At 50.6% G+C, this 20381-nt stretch overlaps 7 protein-coding genes across 10 annotated transcripts in view; 2 read left to right on the top strand and 5 right to left on the bottom strand.

Annotated features, from left to right (window-relative positions):
• LOC114855957 (filamin-B) overlaps positions 1 to 4561 on the top strand; it is a 30079-nt gene extending 25518 nt beyond the window's left edge. For both annotated transcript variants that reach the window (XM_029151502.3, XM_029151503.3), the window contains 9 exons: positions 20 to 142; positions 810 to 1076; positions 1162 to 1299; positions 1376 to 1491; positions 2333 to 2465; positions 2551 to 2727; positions 2911 to 3129; positions 3211 to 3420; positions 3546 to 4561. In XM_029151502.3, the coding sequence (XP_029007335.1) occupies positions 20 to 142; positions 810 to 1076; positions 1162 to 1299; positions 1376 to 1491; positions 2333 to 2465; positions 2551 to 2727; positions 2911 to 3129; positions 3211 to 3420; positions 3546 to 3733 (1571 nt within the window). In that variant the 3' untranslated portion in view covers positions 3734 to 4561. The remainder of the gene's footprint in view (positions 1 to 19; positions 143 to 809; positions 1077 to 1161; positions 1300 to 1375; positions 1492 to 2332; positions 2466 to 2550; positions 2728 to 2910; positions 3130 to 3210; positions 3421 to 3545) is intronic.
• Positions 4562 to 5030: 469 nt separating this feature from the next.
• LOC129604149 (protein ATP6V1FNB) lies at positions 5031 to 7206 on the top strand. Its single transcript, XM_055509189.1, has 5 exons — positions 5031 to 5087; positions 5513 to 5702; positions 5797 to 6145; positions 6225 to 6327; positions 6529 to 7206. The coding sequence occupies exons 2-5, from the start codon at positions 5539 to 5541 to the stop codon at positions 6645 to 6647; spliced, it is 735 nt and encodes a 244-aa protein (XP_055365164.1). The 5' UTR covers positions 5031 to 5087; positions 5513 to 5538; the 3' UTR covers positions 6648 to 7206.
• Positions 7130 to 8668, bottom strand: LOC114855989 (complement C1q subcomponent subunit B-like). The gene is made up of 5 exons (XM_029151558.2): positions 8466 to 8668; positions 8161 to 8323; positions 7729 to 7960; positions 7527 to 7644; positions 7130 to 7440 (listed from the first exon to the last, which is right to left on the bottom strand). The coding sequence occupies exons 1-5, from the start codon at positions 8466 to 8468 to the stop codon at positions 7234 to 7236; spliced, it is 723 nt and encodes a 240-aa protein (XP_029007391.1). The 5' UTR covers positions 8469 to 8668; the 3' UTR covers positions 7130 to 7233.
• A 1028-nt stretch (positions 8669 to 9696) lies between these two features.
• LOC114855982 (complement C1q subcomponent subunit C-like) lies at positions 9697 to 11693 on the bottom strand. 3 transcript variants are annotated; one of them, XM_055509187.1, is made up of 7 exons: positions 11547 to 11693; positions 11256 to 11371; positions 11103 to 11165; positions 10783 to 10936; positions 10489 to 10626; positions 10002 to 10128; positions 9697 to 9956 (listed from the first exon to the last, which is right to left on the bottom strand). In XM_055509187.1, the coding sequence occupies exons 2-7, from the start codon at positions 11359 to 11361 to the stop codon at positions 9744 to 9746; spliced, it is 801 nt and encodes a 266-aa protein (XP_055365162.1). In that variant the 5' UTR covers positions 11362 to 11371; positions 11547 to 11693; the 3' UTR covers positions 9697 to 9743. The 3 variants fall into 3 exon arrangements, with proteins under 3 accessions (XP_055365162.1, XP_055365161.1, XP_029007383.1); XM_055509186.1 differs by having other exon boundaries at positions 10489 to 10629; positions 11547 to 11691; XM_029151550.3 differs by having other exon boundaries at positions 9697 to 9937; positions 10489 to 10629; positions 11547 to 11689.
• Positions 11694 to 13141: 1448 nt separating this feature from the next.
• On the bottom strand, positions 13142 to 15211 carry LOC114855980 (complement C1q subcomponent subunit C-like). The gene is made up of 7 exons (XM_029151546.3): positions 15058 to 15211; positions 14699 to 14869; positions 14450 to 14620; positions 14267 to 14346; positions 13877 to 13993; positions 13599 to 13685; positions 13142 to 13470 (listed from the first exon to the last, which is right to left on the bottom strand). Exons 2-7 carry the CDS (start codon positions 14856 to 14858, stop codon positions 13321 to 13323), a joined length of 765 nt encoding a protein of 254 aa, XP_029007379.1. The 5' UTR covers positions 14859 to 14869; positions 15058 to 15211; the 3' UTR covers positions 13142 to 13320.
• A 731-nt stretch (positions 15212 to 15942) lies between these two features.
• On the bottom strand, positions 15943 to 17859 carry LOC114855975 (nuclear factor 7, ovary-like). Its single transcript, XM_029151539.3, has one exon. The coding sequence runs from the start codon at positions 17857 to 17859 to the stop codon at positions 16462 to 16464; it is 1398 nt and encodes a 465-aa protein (XP_029007372.1). The 3' UTR covers positions 15943 to 16461.
• Positions 17860 to 18262: 403 nt separating this feature from the next.
• LOC114855969 (zinc-binding protein A33-like) lies at positions 18263 to 19882 on the bottom strand. Its single transcript, XM_029151528.3, has one exon. The coding sequence runs from the start codon at positions 19880 to 19882 to the stop codon at positions 18488 to 18490; it is 1395 nt and encodes a 464-aa protein (XP_029007361.1). The 3' UTR covers positions 18263 to 18487.
• Positions 19883 to 20381: the final 499 nt, after the last annotated feature.

Below are 20381 nucleotides of genomic sequence, written 5' to 3' on the forward strand. Positions count from 1 at the left end.
TTTGGTGGTGTCTGAACAGGAAGCCCGTTCACCGTGCGGGTCACCGGAGAGGGTCGTATCAGGGAGAGCATCACCCGACGACAGAAGGCTGCCTCTGTGGCCAGTGTGGGCAGCGTGTGTGACCTCAGTCTGAAGATACCAGGTACACATTCACACGCCTCTACTCACTGATCTGAGACCTGTGACCATGTGTGGGTGGGACAGGCTCAGTCTCCCTGTGTCTTTACAGCTGATGTTCCTGTTTTCTTTTAGTCTTTACAATTCTTGTCCTGTTTTATTCTTTACCTTTTACTTGTGATCTCCTTTCCACTGTTCCCTCTCTCTAATCCTTCTCTCCCTCCAGTGAGCTGGTTCCTCCTGGTCTTGTCTCCTCGGCCTCTCTCTTCCTCTGTCTTCCGCTCCTGCTGCTCTCTCTGGTGGTCTGGAGCGTCCAGTCACCAAACAGTCTCTTCCTCTGCTGTCGTTGGGGATCGGAGCCTCTCTCCACGTGTCCGCCTCATCTCTGGCCTGTCTGGTCTGGTGCTGGCGGGTCGAGCCAGGGGTGTTTGGGTCGTTCATACCCGCAGCCCGTTACCTGGCGACAGGGAGGAGGGTGCGTTGTAGGTCCCTGTGGGCAGTAACGTAGTCGGCAGTGGCAGGTTTGCAACATGACATGCACGGATCCTTTTGTTTCCATCAACTACTACTTGTTTTACTTTCCTGTTTTTTCACCCCCTTTAGAATCTTCATGGCTGTTGGGCTTTCAAATATGAACCTCAGACATCTGACTCGCCTTTCGTACGTACAGTGAAGTATCCTGTTGTTTGCAGCAATAGACCTGCAGGACGTCACTGCCGAGGTCACCTCCCCCTCTGGAGCCAGGCACCCTGCTGATCTGGAGGCCGTGGGGAACAACACGTACTGCGTGCGCTTCGTTCCCAAGGAGATGGGCGTTCACAGTGTGAGCGTGCGCTACCGCGGCGTTCATGTGCCGGGAAGTCCCTTCCAGTTCACGGTGGGGCCGCTGGGAGAGGGCGGCGCCGCCAAGGTGAGAGTAGGAGGTCTGGGACTGGAGAGAGCCTTCGTGGGAGAGCCAGGTACACGCCAACGCCCCGTCCTCACATCTGAATCACATGAACTTTATTGAGGACGTGCTTAAAGTCGTGTTAAAATTCCCTGCAGCTGAGTTCAGTGTCTGGACGAGGGAGGCGGGGGCCGGGGGTCTGTCCATCGCGGTGGAGGGACCCAGCAGGGCAGAGATCTCCTTCGAGGACCGCAAAGATGGGTCGTGTGGCGTCTCCTACATCGCTCAGGAGCCCGGTAGCGGCGAAAACGCGACACACCTGCTCAGACTGATTAAAGCCGGCTCTGGTGCCTGACGCTGCCTCTCTTCCAGGCGACTATGAGATCTCCGTGAAGTTCAACGACCAGCACATTCCCGACAGCCCCTACCTGGTTCCCGTCGTGGCTCCTGTGAACGACGCCCGCCGCCTCACTGTTAGCGGTCTTCAGGTGAGGCATGAGCAGACACCTCCACACCGCTGCCTTGAAAAGGGGCTCTGTGGCACAGTTGCATAAAATGAGCTGAAAGACAGATTTCCATAGGTGCTCGGCTGGTTTCATTTTCATTTTTTTTCAAGAAAAACTACTGATTAAACATGGTTTTGAAATGGAGGAAGTATTTTTGGAGCAACGCTTCCACCGCCACAGACTGCAGCCTATGGAGTTTTAAACAGTGAAGTCTGTATCAGTTGAACCCTTTCGGTCTTATGCAACTGGCCTCAGGATGTGACCACAGCCAAGCAAAGGAACCGTTTCAGGGTCAGTATTTGGGCCTGAGACGTTCTCATGATGCATCGGTTTCAGCAAAGGGAAAATAAAATAGTCTGAGCAAAAACTGACATTAATTATTTGGGCTCCAGCTCTAATTATTGTCAGATTTTGAACTGGCTAATTTTACTGGTCCTAGGATCCTTTGCCTGGTTCTGGTCCTCTCTCCTTTTGTCTGGTGTGGAAATGCTGGTGTTTCTCGTGTTTCATTTAAAGGCTTCTAACAGCTTCATCATTGTTTGCGTAACTGCAGAAGACTGAGATGAGCCTTATGCCTTCATTAAAAGAACTGACCAAAGACCGAATGCTGTTGTATTGTACACAAGGTCTAATAACAGCTTGGTTTGTCCACCAGAGAGCAGTAGACGCTGCTGTAGACAAGTGTCATTATCCCCTCCACCCATAATGTGGTGCTGCACCAACTTTGACGACATTAAGGGATTGTTGTACCATCTGCCATAAAAGAAGTACTTTGAAGCATTCCCTTATTTCCCTCCCTGTTAACTTGCATGTTCATGGGCAGGAGTCTGGTCTGAAGGCGAATCACCCAGCATCCTTTGCAGTGCGTCTAAACGGAGCACAGGGTAAGATGGAGGCCAAGGTCCACAGCCCCTCTGGAGCTCTGGAGGAGTGTGTGGTCACAGAGCTGGAGAAAGGTTCGTCATGAGTCGCTGCCCGGCCTCTACTCTCCAACAGGACCCCGCTGGCCTCCTGTAACCAACCCTCTGTTCTGTCCTCTAGACAAGTACGTGATCCGTTTCATCCCCAGGGAGAACGGCGTCCACTTCGTTGACGTCAAGTTTAACGGCGCTCACATCCCAGGAAGTCCGTTCCAGGTCCGAGTGGGGGAACCGGGGCAGCTGGGAGACGCCAGCCTGGTGTCTGCGTATGGACCTGGACTGGAAAAAGGCACAACAGGTCAGTGTGTAGGTCAAGGTAGAAATACGCCATTATACATTATGTATCACTGGATGTCAAGTTGAGCCTTTCATGACTGGACAGGAAGGTTGGAAGTCGATGCGGAACAGATTCAGAAATCCAGATCTGTACATTTGTGCCTCTGCCATTCGCGAACAATGCTTTTTGATCGATATCTTTCAGGTTCCCAGTCAGAGTTCATCATCAACAACACTAAGGCGGGTCCTGGAGCCTTGGCCGTGACCATTGAGGGTCCGTCCAAGGTGAAGATGGACTGTCAGGAGGTGCCAGAGGGCTACAGGGTGCACTACACCCCCATGGCCCCTGGAAACTACCTGGTCAGCATCAAGTACGGAGGCCCCAACCACATCGCTGGCAGTCCCTTCAAGGCCAAGGTCACGGGTAAGAGGCGGGTCTCTGTCAGTGTCCAGCAGCACAGACAGCAGGCTGAGATGATTAAAGCGGTTGACTGTTTCTCTCCAGGTCCTCGACTGGTGAACGTGACCAATGCCAGCGAGATGTCGACCCTGACCGTGGATCCTGTGGTACAGGCGGCCAGCAGCAGTTTGGTCCAGAGCCTCATGCCCTGGATGGGTGACTCTGACGCCAGCAAGGTGCAGAGCCGCGGTCCTGGCCTGAGCCGGGCCTTCGTGGGTCAGAGGAGCAGCTTCTCTGTCGACTGCAGCAAAGCTGGTGAGACGCACGCTCCGATGCTGCCGTCCTGATCCGCTTGTAGCAGTCACTGATGTCTCCCCTCCTGCAGCTACGCTTAGCTCACATACTGAACGTCTCCTCCCGTGTGTTTTATCCTCCCCCAGGTAAGAACATGCTCATGGTGGGCGTGCTCGGTCCTCAGGTCCCCTGTGAGGAGGTGCTGGTCAAACATGCGGGGAACCTGCAGTACAACGTCAGCTACCTGCTGAAGGAGCGGGGCAACTACGTCCTGGTGGTGAAGTGGGGCGAGGACCACGTCCCGGGCTCCCCCTTCCAGCTCTCCGTCCCCTGAAGCACTGAGAACCAGTCCTCCACCATTGGGCATCCCTCTGAACGGGAGCGGAAACATGGCACTGAGAACAACCAGTCAAATCCAGTAAAAGCCTTAACAAACCCTTTAGGGCTGATTTAGTTTTCACATTAAGTATTTTAGGGGTTTTCTGCCTTTCTGCAAAATGCTCTGGAAAAATAAACTGGACTCATTTGAATAGACACGTACTTGAGTGGTTGGTGTGGGAGATGTAAATAGAACGGTGGGAAATGTGCCACCCAGGTTATTATTGACTGGTTATTATTGGTGACCTTTGCACTTGACACACACTTTCTAGTGAACTAGAGATTGATAGTTTTAAATAAGAATTTAATCTGCACATCTCCAATTATAGAACTGGAATTAGAAAATAAGTGGATCTACACTACACAACCTAATCTTTCACGTTACACTAGGATCCGGGTGAAAGGGACGAGCAGCTGCTGTTTTGAATCCTTGAGTTTATTGTAGGCAGTAAAGGATAATTAACTGGATTGGATTCTGTCGCTGATGTTTGTGTGATGAACTAGTGCCAAACTGTACAACTACTGATTTCCATAGATGCCAATGGCTTTTGAAGCTGCCTTGAGATCTTTTCCTGCGCTCCACTCTTCTGTTCAGTGTCACTGTTGGAATTGGTTTGTATAAATCTGAGGATTCTGTCTTTGTCTTACCTGGAAGTTGTCTGATTTTTGTATAAGGGGTAAAACATACTGTAACTGTCATTTTGTATTTGGGATGAGGTGTTTTAATGTGAAACTTAATCTTGCAATGATGTACATTTGATAATTAAACTCAACTGGAAATAAGTATCGGCTTCATTGTCATTTGTTGAATTTTATTTCCTCCTTTTCCTTGAAGACGACTCCAATTCACAAGTGAATAGAGAATTGTGACGTCTCTACCACCAACCGTTAATAATTGCCAGAGTTACATGTAATAATTAGCTCAACTCGACTCTCTGCTTCATTAACTACTGGAAACGTTTCCACAGTAACGGTGCGTTCAAGTGGTCCAGGTTCAGGTGAAGCTCAGGAAGCAGCCAGTGATTAAACGCTATTAGTGAAATCCCTGTAATACTGCAGCTGATGGATGCAGGTTATTAGCTGCAAATAAATATTAAAATGAAAGATCCAGGTGTAAATTGATTATTGAGAATGTGTTGTCTTGCTGAAGTGTGTGTGTGTGTGTGTGTGTGTGTGTTCACTAACACTAGTCTGCCTTAATGTGTAACCGAGTGTGTGTCTCTCATGTTTCCCTGTGTTAGTGTTATCTGATCCATGGCCCATTAGCACAGCACATACACCAGCTCAGCGCTGCACAGGACACAGCAGAGGTAGGTCAGCGTATGTTTGATACCTGCGTTAGGACGTATTTAACTTTTAATGAACGAAATGCATAGTTTCTTACAGCGGAGATGAATCCTTGTCCTAAGAGCGTTTCTAACCAGACACTCATGATACAGAAGGAAATGTCCCCAGAATACGACAGGAAGCCTCTAATGATCTTTTGAAGTTTTATTTGTAAGAATTTGTCCATCTTCATCTGACATAAGCTGTTTTTGATGTAAGATCATGTAAGTAAATTCATGGTTGTCAAAAAAAAACTGTTGGTTAATGTTGGAAAAGCTCAGTGTCGTTGTTCACCTGGCTGCAGATCCACCGTTCAAATATGAGCCTTTAGGCTCCAAAGATTCTCCTGTTTCGAGGCAGTATTTCTCCCAGCATCCGTCTCTCACCGGTCGACCCTGTCCTGTTACAGCGGTTCCTGACCCTCTGACTGTGGAGATGCGGTACCTGCTGACCACCCAGAGCCAGGGCTGCTACAGGGAGCAGATCCAGAAGGAGATGCTGACCCGTCTGGCCTGGAGGAGCCGCTACGCCAGCCTCTACCCGTCCTGTTCGCTGCCTCAGCAGCTCAGCAGGGAGCCGCCGCCGCCCGCTGACCCCAGGTCAGCCAGCGCGTTCAGGGAATCACTGGCTCATTATGGGTCAGACACCATGTGTGTCCAGGCTGAGCTTTAACTTCACTACTGATGTCCTCAGGCCTGTCCTGCCTCCTCCTGCCAGGACAGAGGGGGGGCAGAGCCACCTTCCTCCTCCTCCTCATCCTCCTGCCAGGACAGAGGGGGGGCAGAGCCACCTTCCTCCTCCTCATCCTCATCCTCCTGCCAGGACAGAGGGGGGGCAGAGCCACCTTCCTCCTCCTCATCCTCATCTTCCTCCTCCTCATCCTCCTGCCAGGACAGAGGGGGGGCACTGCCACCTTCAACCTCCTCATCCTCATCCTCCTGCCTTGTCTGAGGAAGGAGACGAGAAGCTGACTGACACCAGCATCATGAGGCCCGCGTCTCCACAGACCAGGCACACTCTCTATCAGGACTCCTCTCACCATGTACGCATCACGTTCAAACTTGAGACAACACCAGTGCGTTTCTTCCACTTTGCACTGATTTGACGGGCGCTGTGTTCAGGGGAGAGGACGGAGTCTGTACCTGCAGAGACGTGGTCGGATCAGACCCGAGGAGAGGTTCCAGTTCCCCCTGCTGTCGTCCTGGGAGTACGGATGGAGGCTGGGTGAGTTGGTGTGTCCTCTGCACACGCACGCACGCACGCACACACACATACATACACGCACGCACGCACACACACACACACGCATACACACACACATGCACGCACACATACACACACACACACACGCATACACACACACGCACACACGCACACACACACACACACACACACACACAGGCAGACCTTGTCTGTCGCCCACAGGAGACTACTCCCTGAACTACAGAACCCCGTCCTGCGCGCGGTCTCCGGTGGTGAAGAACGCTTTCTACGCCCGCAACGGCGTGTTCCACAGCGCGTCCGCTACCGACGCGCTGGGCTGAGCGTGCGACTCCAGTGGTTACAACATCTGTTTGCTCTGAATCCTATAATCTGTCCTAATGTGAAAACTCTGGTTTTTGTTCTAGTTCATTATGTTGACTGTGACTGTGTCTGATGCTAAATAAAGCTGAGTTTAAAGCGTTGCTCATGAGAATGTGACGCTGTGAACCCAGCGTGTGGAGCTGTAAGGTTAAGTGTGTGACAACCTGATAGGACGGTGGATAATTAATGAGCTGGCATCAGTCTCTGCACCCGATCCTGAGCTGCTGGAGGAAATGTTTCTAATCATGACACTCTGACACTCGTCCCGTTACGTTTCCTCTGGAAGCTTCTGTTACTGTTACACAAACTACAATCTTATTTCATGTTAAACAGTCACTATATGAATATATACATTACACGCAGGGATTTCAGTGTGGTGTAAGTTTTTCTGTGAATATTAATGTTTTTAAAACCACATTCAAGAATAATAAACAGAGAACTGTTGACTGTGACTCATTTATTATAGTGTAAAAGTTCAAAACAGGCTTAAATGACTTGAATTCTAAACCATAGAACCATCACTGCACCCGTGCTGTTTTCTGAGGCTCATGTGGAGAAGATGAGGAAGCCGGTGAAGAGATGGGTGGCACTGTTCTGGTTCATGGCCAGGTTGGTGTGTGGCGTCGCCTGCAGCGATACGGTGTCTCCCACCTCCAGCTCCAGCAGCGCGGAGCCGGAGGAGACCACGAAGCCCTTGAAGTGGTCGCACTGCGCCATGTGCACGAGGCTGCCTTTCATCAGGTTCACGCACACCTGCACGCGAGCACAGCGCCGCGTCAGACGGCGGCGGGAGAAGCAGGCGCTCAATACGTGTTCCCCACCTGCACGTTTGCACTCACTCTGTTCTTGGCTGATATGTGGTAGGTGAAGAAGTAGACGCCCCTCACGCTGCAGGTGAACATGCCGCTCTCCAGACGTTCCCCCTGAAGCTCCGACTCCAGCTCCGGCAAAATCTCCCTGTGGGCAGATTCAGGAAAACGGGTCAAAGATGTGAAGCTGCTGCTCTGACTCCGCACCCGCGCTCTCGGCGACGGCTCCGACCTGTTGAAGGCGAGGTTCGCGTTGAGTTCTGGCCTTTGTGTTAAAATGCATTTCCTGGAGAAGTACATCCTCTGCAGCGACGAGTCGATGAAGGGTTTTCCCCTCGCTCCCGTCTGTCCCACAGGTCCCGCAGGTCCCGGCAGACCCACGTCCCCCTTCAAGCCGGGCCGGCCGGGGGGGCCCCGCATGCCGTGCTGCCCCTTCTGGCCTTTGACGGAGTGAGCGGACTCACCTGAAGAGGGTCAGTGCAGCATGAATGTCTGACAGAGTTTAAAGGCAACATGTGGTTTCTACCAATTCATATGGATGTTTGAGACAAGCCCCAGTGTCAGACACTGTGTTACACACGTTCTCCTTCTAATCGATGCCAGAGTCATAGTCCAGATTCAGCTTTGATCAGCGTTCTCTCAAATCAAACGTGTGTAAACTCACCTGCGTCCCCTTTGTCTCCTTTGGGGCCGTCGGGGCCGTTGGGCCCGTGGGTCCCTGGGACCCCAGGAATCCCCGGCACGGCTCCACACGTCTGCGAGGTGATGGGGGCGACGTGGAGCAGGAGCAGCAGCAGAGCGGCGCTGCGGCGCATCCTCTGGGGAGCCTGCACACACACGCAGGAAGCCACTGATCATGAATCCAAACACAGTTTACGGTTCAAGCCTTGTGAGGATCCACACGTCCAAACCAGCGCTTTGCATAAAGAGTTATCGTCGCCTTTTGCTGCATTTAGGGTCCGGTCTCACCATTTGCAGGTTCTCGTGCTGCCGAAGAGCGAAGCTGAAGATCGGTCCCGCTTCACGGCCGCAGCAGCAGCTCAGACAGAATGAATCCAGGAAGTGAAAGCGTGGGACGGATGGTTCACTGCAGGAGGTGACACCAAGGTCAGCTGCTTCTCTGCAGTCTCTTCTTTCTCTCAGTCGCACAGTTTTGTCTTTACCTGCAACAACAACTTATAAAGACAAAAAACTCTAAATGTGATCTGCTTAAACAGTGTGTTTTTACTTCCTAAATAAAAGAGACACAATCAGTACAGACCTTCTGCAGGAGGTCCAGTTTACAGCGAGAAGGAACAGCACAGCTCGTCATGTTAGTCTTTAAGTCTATAAGTCTGTGAGTGTAGTAAGTCTCAGAATGTTTCAATGATTAACTGCATATTTTCCAACACAGCACTTCCACATCTGCTTCTTCATTTCAACGACTAATTGCAGATTCTTGTGTGAAAATGGTCATTTTCATCTTTTGCTGACGCGCTGTAATAAATAAAGAAATCTGATAAAGCAAATGTTTCAATCTGAGGAAGTGAAGATTCTGAGGCGTCGCCAGGAAGAACTCCACCCGATGAAGAAATGATGATGAAGCATCATTGAATCTTCTAGTCCTTATTGACGCTGTGCTGTTTTTTAATCCGAGCTTCCTGTTTTCCCGGCAGCGTCTTAACCTCAGTCTGGACATTGGTATCTGTTCCACAAAACATTTAATTCCAAGGCATCTAAGAGTTTTAACAAAGCGCTGATGTGTATTTTTGAATAATCGCATCCTGTGGAATTTGCCAGGTCGTCGTTTTCATATCTGACGCTCTGATCTGCTGTCGTTCTCTTTATTTGGATTCTTCCCTTTACCTGCACAGCTTCCAGCAACTGCTCGAGTCATTATGAGACAAAGTCAATATAGAATAATGCGTTGAACCTGCCACTTTAATGTGCACTGATTGTAAAACCTCTACTGGAGAGAGGACGTTCGAGGGCTCGATGCTCTGGTGATGATGTAGAGAGAACGAAGGTTTGAGCCTGAGCCGCCAGACGTCTGTGGGCCCAGCGTCCACGCGCTTCCAGGCTTAGATCACCTTTGTACACAGGAACATCTGGTGAACATCTGCCCGTCAACTGAGCTGGTACAAATGCAACCAGTCTGCACTGATCAGTTTATTAGGGTTTATTTCACTGGCAGAAACAACATGAAATACACAGAATGGAGTCGGAGAAATGAAACTCTTTTATTGTTTTCAGATTTATTAGACAAAATTACACTTTAAACCTGATCTGTGTTAAAACTGGGACCGTGAGCGGCAGCGGTTCCGTCCTCAGTGCGCGCGCAGCAGGAAGCCGGAGAAGATGCTGAAGCCCTCGCGCTTCCCCGTCATCCCTGCGTAGTCCTTGGTCTCCAGCCACAGCTCCTGCTCCCTGGACACGTACACGGCCAGTCCTCCCGACGTCACCTGGAGACACAGGCGGACGCTGAGTGCCGGGGCCTCGCACGCCGCGTTTCCTGCCCGTTCCTACCTGTCTCCTGCTGCTTCGGGTGTCGCAGAAGGACGTGACCTCAGCGCCGTCCAGTTTCAGCAGCACACACAGTTTGTTCACTGTGGAGGCGTGGAACACGAAGTAATACGTTCCTGGGACGCGGCACCTGCAAAGTCATGAACGACATCAGGGGGAAGAAGAGGCGGCCGCTCTCACCCGCTCTCACCCACTCTCACCCACTCTCACCCACTCTCACCCTCTCTCACCCGCTCTCACCCGCTCTCACCCGCTCTCACCCACTCTCACCCTCTCTCACCCTCTCTCACCCTCTCTCACCCACTCTCACCCGCTCTCACCCTCTCTCACCCACTCTCACCCGCTCTCACCCGCTCTCACCCACTCTCACCCTCTCTCACCCGCTCTCACCCGCTCTCACCCGCTCTCACCCGCTCTCACCCTCTCTCACCCACTCTCACCCACTCTCACCCGCTCTCACCCACTCTCACCCGCTCTCACCCGCTCTCACCGGAAGCGCCCTGTTTCCGTGTCGTAGTCGTTGTTGATGTTGGTGATGACGTTGGTGAAGCGGATGACGCTGCCGACGGCCGGGAACTCGGACGTCCCTCTGGCCACGCTGAACGCCGCCTTCTGCTGAACTCCAGCACTTCTGAGGAGACAGCACAAAGCCTTGGTTTGCCTTTATGTCCTCTGTCCCTCCACGCTCCCAGCGGGGGGTCGCCCGCGCTCAGACTTTTCCAGATGCTGCTCTGACGCGTTTCCTGTGCGTTCTGAAGGCATGTTGCGTTGTCGGAGCTCGTACCCGTATTCTCCGGGTGGTCCTGGAGGTCCGGTCACCCCGGGGTCCCCAGGTTCACCCGGATCCCCGCTCTCACCACGTTTACCGTCGAAGCCCTTGGGCCCCGGCTCCCCTCTCTCCCCCCTGTGTGGCCCAAAGCCGTCCGCCCGCACCACTCCTGGAGACACCGCGCACAGAACGCATTCAGCATCTCAGGCCTCTGGAGTCAGAGTGGCGTTAGCGTAACTGAAGTGAAGCAAGCAGCACTGCATGCATTTGAAAATAAGAGCGAGTTACAACTATTTCATGGCCTCTGCTAAACCCGGAGCAGGTCTGTCAGATACCTGACTCTCCTTTCTGGCCTTTCTCTCCATCACGACCATCTCTGCCCGGCATTCCAGGAATACCTGAGCATGAAGATGTACATGATCAAGAAATAATAATAGACTTGCACAAAACAGAGCTACAGCCACATGGACACACGCAGCAACACACACCTGGGATCCCAGGCATCCCTCCTGCTGGGCAGGTCTCCATGGCAACAAGTGGGGTAACAGTCAGCGAGAGCAGGGCCCCGAAAAGAAGAAACCGAAGATGTAGCATGATGAAGAGCCTGAGAGGGAACAAGAAGCAGGAGGGAAAGGGATTCCAGTAGTAGGTGGAGAAGGAAAATGAATAGAAAGATAAGAGATGAGGCAAGAAAACGTGAAGAGATGAGGAGAATCTGATCTAGTTACTATAATTAACGTACACAGCGATTGTTCTATTAAAGTAAAAATACAACTCACCCAGAGAGGATAAAATTAAGCAACTACAGGGAGCGGGAGTCGGTCTGAGGCTGTGCTGCTGCAGCAGGAACCTGCACTGAACCACACATTCAGCAGCTTTAATGCCGGAAGTCACTTTCTGACTCTGGTGCATGTAGTTCTGCAATTTTGGCAAAATTGAAGAGAGAGAGAATAAGTGTGATAACTGAGCTGAACTGAACTGAACTGAACTAAATAAACTGAACTGAACTGAACTGAACTGAATTAAATTAAATTAAATTAAATTAAATTAAATTAAATTAAATTAAATTAAATTAAATTGAATTGAATTGAATTGAATTGAATTGAATTGAATTGAATTGAATTGAACTGAACTGAACTGAACTGAACTGAACTGAATTAAATTAAATTAAATTAAATTAAATTAAATTAAATTAAATTAAATTAAATTAAATTGAATTGAATTGAATTGAATTGAATTGAATTGAATTGAATTGAATTGAATTGAATTGAACTGAACTGAACTGAACTGAACTGAACTGAACTGAACTGAACTGAATTGGAATGTTCAACCTTCTGAAGGGATTTCCAACCACTGCTGGATCCTAATAGTGGGACAGAGTCATGGACCTGCAGAATGTGGGTTATTCTGTCATAAACCTCCAACACGTGCAGCATTTGCTCCTGTTTGTGTTGAATTCGCTCGTCTGCAGCAGCAGGAACAGAGGGAATCTCCTCTTTGTTCTTTGGGAAAACACAGTGTTTCTGTGCACTTTGCTCTGAGGGTCCATGACCTTTAATCTTAACGACCCCTGCTCACTTTTCAAACCTATGACACAATGTCTTCCTCCAAACGATGCTTAACATTGCAAAATAACAGAAGGAAGAGATCAAGCGAAAGATGTTCGTTATGAAGAAGTTCAAATATTTAAAATAGTTTCACTTCTGTGATTTCCACACTGTACAACGGTGGGAAAATTGTGTTTTAATTTCTAAATCTAAAAAAAATGAAATTCAGCATAAAAAAGGGTGGACTAAGGCAACAGGCCAACTAAGATGAAGGGTTCACAGGTCGTGTTGCTACTGAAGGAAGACGCATTAAAGCAGCACCTCAGACTTCAGGCTCGGCTGATGCAGAGGAGCTGCTCCCAAACTACAGCAGACGCAGGTTCAGCTGTTAAATCGCATCAGAGGCGGTGCTTCATTATAAACTTCTGTCACAAGCCTGTTTAAACACGACCTGAGGATTTCTGGGGTCTTAGTGACTTTCCTAAAGCAGAGCTGGAGTTTAAACCCTTCTGAAGCTGTGGAGAAGTGGCCTTTGAAGCCAGAGGCCACGTGTGGGAGCCGCCACCAGCCTGAGGCGTCCTGAGACCCCTGAAGGTCCGAGGCTCCGGGACGTAACCAACCTCAGAGAGGTCAGAGGTCAGATCCAGGACGAGGGCCTGCCGATGTGCTCTGGGGCCTAAACCCTGAACTCTGATTCACCCTGTAACGCTTACACTTCTCATTATGTTCTGAAATGTATCTGTGAAACTAAAACCACCCTAACAATATTTATTCACATAAACTTTAAATCTGTTTAATGAACGCATCAAAAAATGTAAAAAGGCAAATTTCAAGCAAAGTCTTTTAATTTGTTAATGTTGTCACATACAAAGAGCTACTGGCAGATATGAAATGAAGTCATGGGTGTTTAGAATTCATACATTTCTAAATGCTTTAATTCATTCAGTCTCAGGTTTCCAGCGCTGACGTTTGATGCCGTGGTGAATTCATGTGCGTTCATCAAGCTTCATTCTGCATTTGAGAAGAGCAAGAAGCCGTTGAAGATGATGCTTTTTTTACCAGTGTCATTCATATCGTTTCCCTGTTCGTCACTGAAGGACTCGAGCCAGACCCTCTGCCCGACCGTCAGCTCCAGGACCACGGCCCCCGACAGGACCTGCAGCAGAAAGGTTTGGGTGCTGGTGTTAATGTCAAAAAGTAAAGGTCCAGAAGCCTCCTGCTGATGACTGCAGCTGCTCCACGCGTTCCTTCTGTGCAGGTTCTCAATCACACGGTGAAACTAACCTGCTCAGTGCTTCTGTTGTAATCACAGAATCCAGGCCGTTTCTCTGCCGGCAGAGCTTCACTGGCGATCCGCAGACACATGCTGACCTACACACACACACACACACACACACACACACACACACACACACATACCAAAACAGAGCTGTGAGAAGAAGTCTCTGCAGGATGATGATGAAATTCACAATGATGATGATGATGATGATGATGATGATGATGATGATGATGATGATGATGATGATGATGATGATGATGATGAAGAGGCAGACGTGCATCACCTTGGATACAAAGTTGAAGGTGAAGTAATAAACACCAGGGACTCTGCAGGTGAAGTAACCTGTGGCGATGTTGAAGTCTGCCGGTTTGTTGACCACAACCTTCTGGAAGGTCACTGGCTGAAACACAAACACACAGGCGAGCAGAGGATGATGGGAAAAGTGGGCGGAGCAACGAGCAGGTCCAGCTGGAGACTTGTCACAGGAGAAGCTAAACGGACCGGTCCGACCTTTGACCGGTCCTGTTTTACAATCACAGCCCAAACCTGCCTCCTGCTTTTGCTGATTCGTTTGAACCCGTGACTTTAGGCAGGATTATCCACACCACGGGTTTTAAACACTGTCTTCATACCTTTCACAGAAAATAATTATTTAATTCAGTGACACACTGACCTTGTTATACTGAGGAAAACTAGTTTCAGTCCTGATGACTGAGAAGGCTGAGTAGCTCTGATCATTCGCTTGTCCTCCTCCTAGAAAACACACACAAACAAACTAACTGAGGAAGATTTTAAGAAACCAAATAATATTTCATGTAACAGTGACATGATTACATATTTTTAATGATTTCATTACCAAGACTCCTCCCATCGGGGCCGGGGAGGCCGGGCTCTCCGGGCTGTCCCCGGGCTCCCACATTTCCACTGTAACCTTTGGGGCCCATGTCTCCCTGTGGCCCTCGAGCCCCTGCTTCACCCTTCAGCATCAGTAGAACGCCCACGTCCACCGGACCTTCGGTCATCACGGCTGGAGACAGACACGTCCATGACCCAGTAATATTTGTCTACGAGCATGTGGACGAGAGAGAGGACTCGTTTTCATTACCTGGCTCTCCTTTCTCTCCCTTGGCTCCGCGTAAACCGTTCCTTCCCGGGTCCCCCTTCACTCCTGGCTCACCGTTCTGTCCTCCACAGGATCCACCTTCACCGCTGATCAGACACATGGCCAGTCCCAGAAGGATCGCCAGCCCATAATAATCTCCCATGGTCCAACAAACTATAACAATGAAAGCATTTTTAGACTCACATCTACTGTAAATCTAAAATGTCACGTTGTTTTTTACACAAAAAAGTTATTTCATCTGAGTCCAAAGCATAAATGCACAAATACAACATTATGTCTCCTTTCTAAATATTGAGTTAGTTTCTGAGTTTATGATCCTAAACCCTCAGATTTGTACTCACCAGTGGAGCCTCTGTCTCACCAGTTTGAAGCTGCAGTGAAGGAAGGGTTTCCTCTTTTTGTGAACAGACCCACGTTTGCTATTAGACTGGGAAAAAGCAGTCAAACCTTCACACTCACTGAATATGCATCACGTATGAGGAAATGAAAGCCGTGTTGTCACAGAGACAGATTGTCTGTAGTTGGTTCTGGGTCCAGGGCCGATTTTACTTTCACTGTTAAATTACTTTAAATCTGAAAGAAAACGTGTCAACAGAAAAATTAACAATAAAGAAGAAGCAATGAGACGTCACCTACAAACTCACACCTCAAACGTCCCAGTGAACGCACGGATCCCACCTGAAGCCTCCACACTGAGGTGTGTAGTGTTCAGGTCAGTGGCGCCACCTGGTGGTCGCGGTGCTGCATAGAACAACTGCACAGTAAATAGCAGGTATTGTGTGTAGTGAACAACGGTCAGTCTGTACCCCCCCCACACACACACACACACACACCTGTGTCTGTGTAGGATGGCACATACATGTGTGTGTATCTGTCAGCAGCAGTCTATAACAGTTGTATGTGCACATCAGGTAACTTGATTTGATAGTGTATGTACACGTGTACACATATGTATGTACACACATGTATTTATATCACATGTCCTGATAATACTTTTTGCTATGTTCAATCTTTCCTTCTATTCTATGTGAAAGCAATCACAAGTGCACAAAGGAATTTCCCTGCTAATTAATAAAGTTTTGTGAATCTTGACTCTGTCTCCAGAGCCCAATAAAAAGTGTAACGTTGTTGGACTTGAGCTGAAGCGCTGATGATGGAACTAGTTGAAACGTGTATCACAACAACAAAAACAAAACACACAAAACAACACTCAGTAAAACCAGTCACAAGATTTCAAGTAATTATTTATTAAAATCCATCGATCTTACAGTGATTTGACGAGCACTCAGTGCTTTTAGAGTCTCAGGAGGAAGAATTCTCTATGATCAAACTGACATTATGAGGATTTCTGTTCCATTAGAGGCTCCAGTGTCTTTAAACAAAGTCCCTGCAGACGAAAGGACGGCAACAAAACCTGCAGCTGCTCTGTGACGTAAAGAAGCGCTCAGTGAAGGTCCCAAAACATCTATTTTAAGGAGAAACCACACATCTTGTTCTTACGCTCGTGTTTATGGTTTAAAGGCGTCCAGTGGTATTTACTGTTCACACCTCAGCTTTTATCACGTGTTTATGATCGAGTCCAGCTGTTTTCACTGACCCTCAGAGACCCAGTAATTGGCTGATGAAGGACAGAAGTGGAGGTAAAGTTTAAACAGAAGCATGAAATGCAGAAATGAGCTCCAATAAAATGTTATTGCGAATACGAACGCGGTGACGCGCTCAACCTCCGGACGCTGAAGCCTCTTCTACGAGCTCTCTCTCGTCACAGAGATCTTGCCTTGCAGTATTCTCAGGGGCTGCTCATCCAACGTCCCCAAACACGGGAAGAGCTTCTCGGTGAAGGCGTGCGTGAAGGTGTGCACGTGCGTGCCGCTGTCGGGGTCGGAGAACGACAGCCTCCCTCGGCTCCAGTCCATGTGCACCCTGATGCGCTGCAGCCGCTTCTTCACGCGCAGCGCAGCGGGGGCGTCTCCCAACCAGCGCGCGCAGTATTTGCCATTGAAGAACTCGACCTGCCAGAACCCGGACTTGACGCGTCCCTTCTTCTGGACGGACTCCGCCGCGACGCCGACGAACCAGGCTGCGTTGTGTCCCACCTCCACGTCCCAGCTGTGCGTCCCCGCGGCGAGGGCCTCCCATCCGCGGACGGAGCGGTGGTAGTCGATCCGCTCCGGGTTCTCGGGGAGCTTCTGTCTCTCTCCGTGACGCATGACGGTGAGATCCTCCGACAGCACGAACTCCGGGTTGGCGGTGTTTGGATCCAGAACCACGGGGAAGTAGGAGACCAGAGTCTTCATCTTGTTCCAGACCCTGAAGGTCAGGTTGCCCACGTGCTTGGCCACGTCCACCAGAGCGCCTATGAGCGGCTCGTGTTCCGCCAGCGGGGGGCGCTGCTGGGCTCGTTTCCCTGCAGCTTTGCAGCTCTGCAGCAGGACGAGGTCGTCCTCCCTCAGCTCCTCCTCCGTGGCTCTGATTGTGTCCGACAGGGCTGATATCTCCCTGTTCAGAGCCTCGATCTGCTCCTTCATCACCAGACTCTTCTGCTCCTCTTCCTCCCTCAGCGCAGCGATCCTCGCCTCCTCCTCCTCCTGCAGAAACTCATGGAACCTCCTGAACTGGTCCCTGATCGCCGCCTCTGCGCGCGTCGCCTGGACCTTGACGTGCTCTGCTGTTTGACTGGCGTTGCCTTTAAGCTGCTCCAGGAGCTGCAGCTTCTCCCTCAGAGGCCTCAGGGCGCCGTGCAGCCTCGTCCTGTGCTCCTGCGCAAACTCGTGCACGGGTCTGAACGTGTGCTGCAGGTGCGTCCTGGAGTCCCTGCAGACCAGGCACGCGGGCTGCTGGTGCTCCAGGCAGAAGAGCTGGAGCTTCTCGCCGTGCAGAGCGCAGAGCCGCTCCCCCGCGGCCGCGCTGCGCTGCCGCTCCAGAACCAGGGCCTCGCACAGGTTCTTCAGGGCCAGGTTCCGCGGCGGCTCGCTCCGCGACGACCTCCTTTTGCACACGGGACATTCCTGCACGGGTTTCCCGGTCCACCAGGTGAACAGGCACTCCCTGCAGAAGCTGTGGCTGCACGACAGAACCAGTGGCTCCGTGAATATTTCCTGGCAGATCGGACACGTCAGATCCTCCTCCGCCTGAAAGGCCATGGCGTCCGCGGTTCCGGCTCCGTCAACAGGCGGCTTCTCCTCCGCTCCGGTCCTTGACTCGGTTTGAAGTTCGGCTTGTGACGTCTGAGCCGCTGAAAGCCGCCTCAGAATGTCCTGCTGGAGCGTTTGTGCCGCTGTGGGTGCGACTGTTTCACTTCCTGGAGCCGCGCTGTGTTCCTGGTTCGCACCAGGTGAGGTGGAGGTGGAGTTTGTCGTTGGGTCAAAAGCTGAGACGTTGCTCAAAGAATGAGGGCGTTTCCTCAGCGCTGTGATTTGGGTTAATGTTCTCTAACATGCACTCATTCAAAAGCTTTTTCTTCTGATGAAGAGTTCAGACAAATGTATATAAATAAAACTTTTATCAATAGAATGAATGTGCCAATAATAATAAATTATAAATAAACAATATATATTTCATTTATTTTAAACATGTTTAGTCAAATCCATCTGTTTCTACAAAATGCATTTGCCTCAGGAAGTAAATTTAAACTGATAAAAGAATTGAAAACACCTTTACTGACAAACACAAAGAGCCAGGACGTAGAATAGATCGGTGACTTTAGGTCACACGTGTTTTAAGGGTCACACATCAGCCCAGTGGAAAGTACATCATCACCTCAAATCCCCTTCACTGATGAATGTCATGAACGAACTGCAGCGTGTTTGTGTATTTTTGCGTTATTTGGAGTTTATTCTCACTGCTAAAGAACGGAAACAGCTTCTCGGTGAACGTGTGTGTGAAGGTGTGAAGGTCTGTGTCGGTTTCAGCATCGATGAAGGACAGACGCCCTCGGTTCCAGTCCAGATGCACTCGGATCCTCTGCAGCTTCGTCGTCAGCGGCAGAGGAACGCGTGCGTCCGACGCGCACACGGCCGCGTATTCACCGTCCCGCAGCCCGACGCGCCACAGCCCCGCCCCCACGCCCTTCCTCTGGACGGACTGAGGCGCCACGCCCACGACCCAGCCGGCAGCGCCGCCCACCTCCACGTCCCACCGGTGGCAGCCGGAGTCGAAGCCCTCGGAGCCCAGGACGACGCCCAAACGGGCAAATCTCTCTGGGTTGTCGGGCAGCTTCCGCGAGTCTTCAGGGCTCACGCTGGTCAGGTCTTCAGACAGAACCAGGCCTGGGTGAGCGGTGTTCGGGTCCAGGATCACTGGGCTGTAGGGGGCCATTACTTCCATCTTCCTCCAGATGTTGTGGGTGAGGTTGCCCAGATGTTTGGCCACGTCTATCAGCGCTCCAGAGGCCAGATGTGGGTCGTCCAGCAGGGGGCGCTGCCGCACTCGCTCCGCTGCGGCCTTGTAGTTCTGCAGGAAGGAGACGTCCTCAGCTCTCAGCTGCTTCTCTGCGGCTCTGACCGCGTCGGACACAGCTGAAATGTCTCTGCTCAGAGCCTCCGTCTGCTCCACCAGCTTTTTACTCTTCTGCTTCTCCTCCTCCCTCAGAGCAGCCATCATGGCCTCCTCTTCCTTCTGCAGGAACTCACGGACCTTCTTGAACCGCTCCTTGATCTGCTTCCCTGTGTTTCGGCTCTGGACCCTGATGTGCTTTGCCATCAGCTCACAGCTTTCTTTGACTTGTTTAAGGAGCTGCAGTTTGTCCTGCAGAGGTTTCAGGGCTTCTTGCAGCTCCGCTCTGTGGTCCTGTGCAGCTTCATCGATGGGTCTGAACTTGTGATTTGTGTGTGTTTTGGAGTCTCGACAGATGACGCACACCGGCTGCCGGTGGTCCAAGCAGAAGAGCCTGAGCCTCTCCGCGTGCACACCACACACCTCCGCTGGGAGCTTGCGAGCTCGCTCCAGGAGGAAGGTCTCCGACAGGTTCCTCAGCGCCAGGTTTGCAGGCGGATCGCTCTGCACAGACCGTTCTTTACACACTGGACACTCACAGGTTTCTTTCTCCCGCCACCATTTCTGCACACAGGCTCTACAGAAGCTGTGGCTGCACGACAGGACCACCGGATCCGCAAAGATCTCACGGCAGACCGGGCAGGAGAGGTCCCTCTCTAAACAGGAAGCCATTTTCTCTGCAGCGAATGAACCAGAAGCCGAAAAACAGGAAGCGAAGCCGCTCTGTCCTCACTTGGTTTCACTTCTGGTCGTGCTTTTTCCTTCACTCAGCAGCAGGTTGAAGTAAAAGTTCTGCAGTATTTTCCAACGTCTCGCTCCAGTTCTGCAGATTTGATCGTCTCTCTCACGTTTCTCGTCTCAGTGAAGCGTGAACAAATTGAAACTGTTTCCTGCTTCTTAGAGGAGGAGCATCACTGGACCACGTGTTCCAGTTAAAGAAGCATTGATGGGATTAAATACCTGCTCCGATGTTGGTCCGAAAAGCGTCGCCATCACTTTTAACACGTGATGTTGTTTTTGCTCATAGAGTCCAGATGAGAAGCAGAGGTTTGAGCTACTGCAGCTCAGCTTCTGAGTTTTATAAGGTAGAAAAGTGGAAAAAAAACATGCTCCACCGTCCATCATCACCTGACACCAAGAATCCCACACGTTCGTACCTGTTGACCTCCTT

Source organism: Betta splendens, chromosome 5, assembly GCF_900634795.4.
Source record: "Betta splendens chromosome 5, fBetSpl5.4, whole genome shotgun sequence".
Taxonomy (NCBI): domain Eukaryota; kingdom Metazoa; phylum Chordata; class Actinopteri; order Anabantiformes; family Osphronemidae; genus Betta; species Betta splendens.

What these genes read in the sequence shown, in the direction of transcription:
- LOC114855975 (XM_029151539.3), bottom strand. Translation starts at nt 17,859, where the DNA reads ATGGCCTTTCAGGCGGAGGAGGATCTGACGTGTCCGATCTGCCAGGAA.
- LOC114855969 (XM_029151528.3), bottom strand. Translation starts at nt 19,882, where the DNA reads ATGGCTTCCTGTTTAGAGAGGGACCTCTCCTGCCCGGTCTGCCGTGAG.
- LOC114855989 (XM_029151558.2), bottom strand. An exon ending in GCGAACCTCGCCTTCAACAG is followed by an intron (nt 7,645 to 7,728) that starts GTCGGAGCCGTC and finishes ATCTGCCCACAG; the next exon opens with GGAGATTTTGCCGGAGCTGG. An exon ending in ACATATCAGCCAAGAACAGA is followed by an intron (nt 7,441 to 7,526) that starts GTGAGTGCAAAC and finishes GCTCGCGTGCAG; the next exon opens with GTGTGCGTGAACCTGATGAA.
- LOC114855980 (XM_029151546.3), bottom strand. Translation starts at nt 14,858, where the DNA reads ATGGGAGATTATTATGGGCTGGCGATCCTTCTGGGACTGGCCATGTGT. An exon ending in CCCCGATGGGAGGAGTCTTG is followed by an intron (nt 14,347 to 14,449) that starts GTAATGAAATCA and finishes TGTGTTTTCTAG; the next exon opens with GAGGAGGACAAGCGAATGAT. An exon ending in GTTTTCCTCAGTATAACAAG is followed by an intron (nt 13,994 to 14,266) that starts GTCAGTGTGTCA and finishes TTTGTGTTTCAG; the next exon opens with CCAGTGACCTTCCAGAAGGT.
- LOC114855982 (XM_055509186.1), bottom strand. Translation starts at nt 11,361, where the DNA reads ATGCTACATCTTCGGTTTCTTCTTTTCGGGGCCCTGCTCTCGCTGACT. An exon ending in ACGGAAACAGGGCGCTTCCG is followed by an intron (nt 10,129 to 10,488) that starts GTGAGAGCGGGT and finishes ATGACTTTGCAG; the next exon opens with GTGCCGCGTCCCAGGAACGT. An exon ending in CCCGAAGCAGCAGGAGACAG is followed by an intron (nt 9,957 to 10,001) that starts GTAGGAACGGGC and finishes CCCGGCACTCAG; the next exon opens with CGTCCGCCTGTGTCTCCAGG.
- LOC129604149 (XM_055509189.1), top strand. Translation starts at nt 5,539, where the DNA reads ATGCGGTACCTGCTGACCACCCAGAGCCAGGGCTGCTACAGGGAGCAG. An exon ending in CCGCCGCCCGCTGACCCCAG is followed by an intron (nt 5,703 to 5,796) that starts GTCAGCCAGCGC and finishes TGATGTCCTCAG; the next exon opens with GCCTGTCCTGCCTCCTCCTG. An exon ending in GGAGTACGGATGGAGGCTGG is followed by an intron (nt 6,328 to 6,528) that starts GTGAGTTGGTGT and finishes TGTCGCCCACAG; the next exon opens with GAGACTACTCCCTGAACTAC.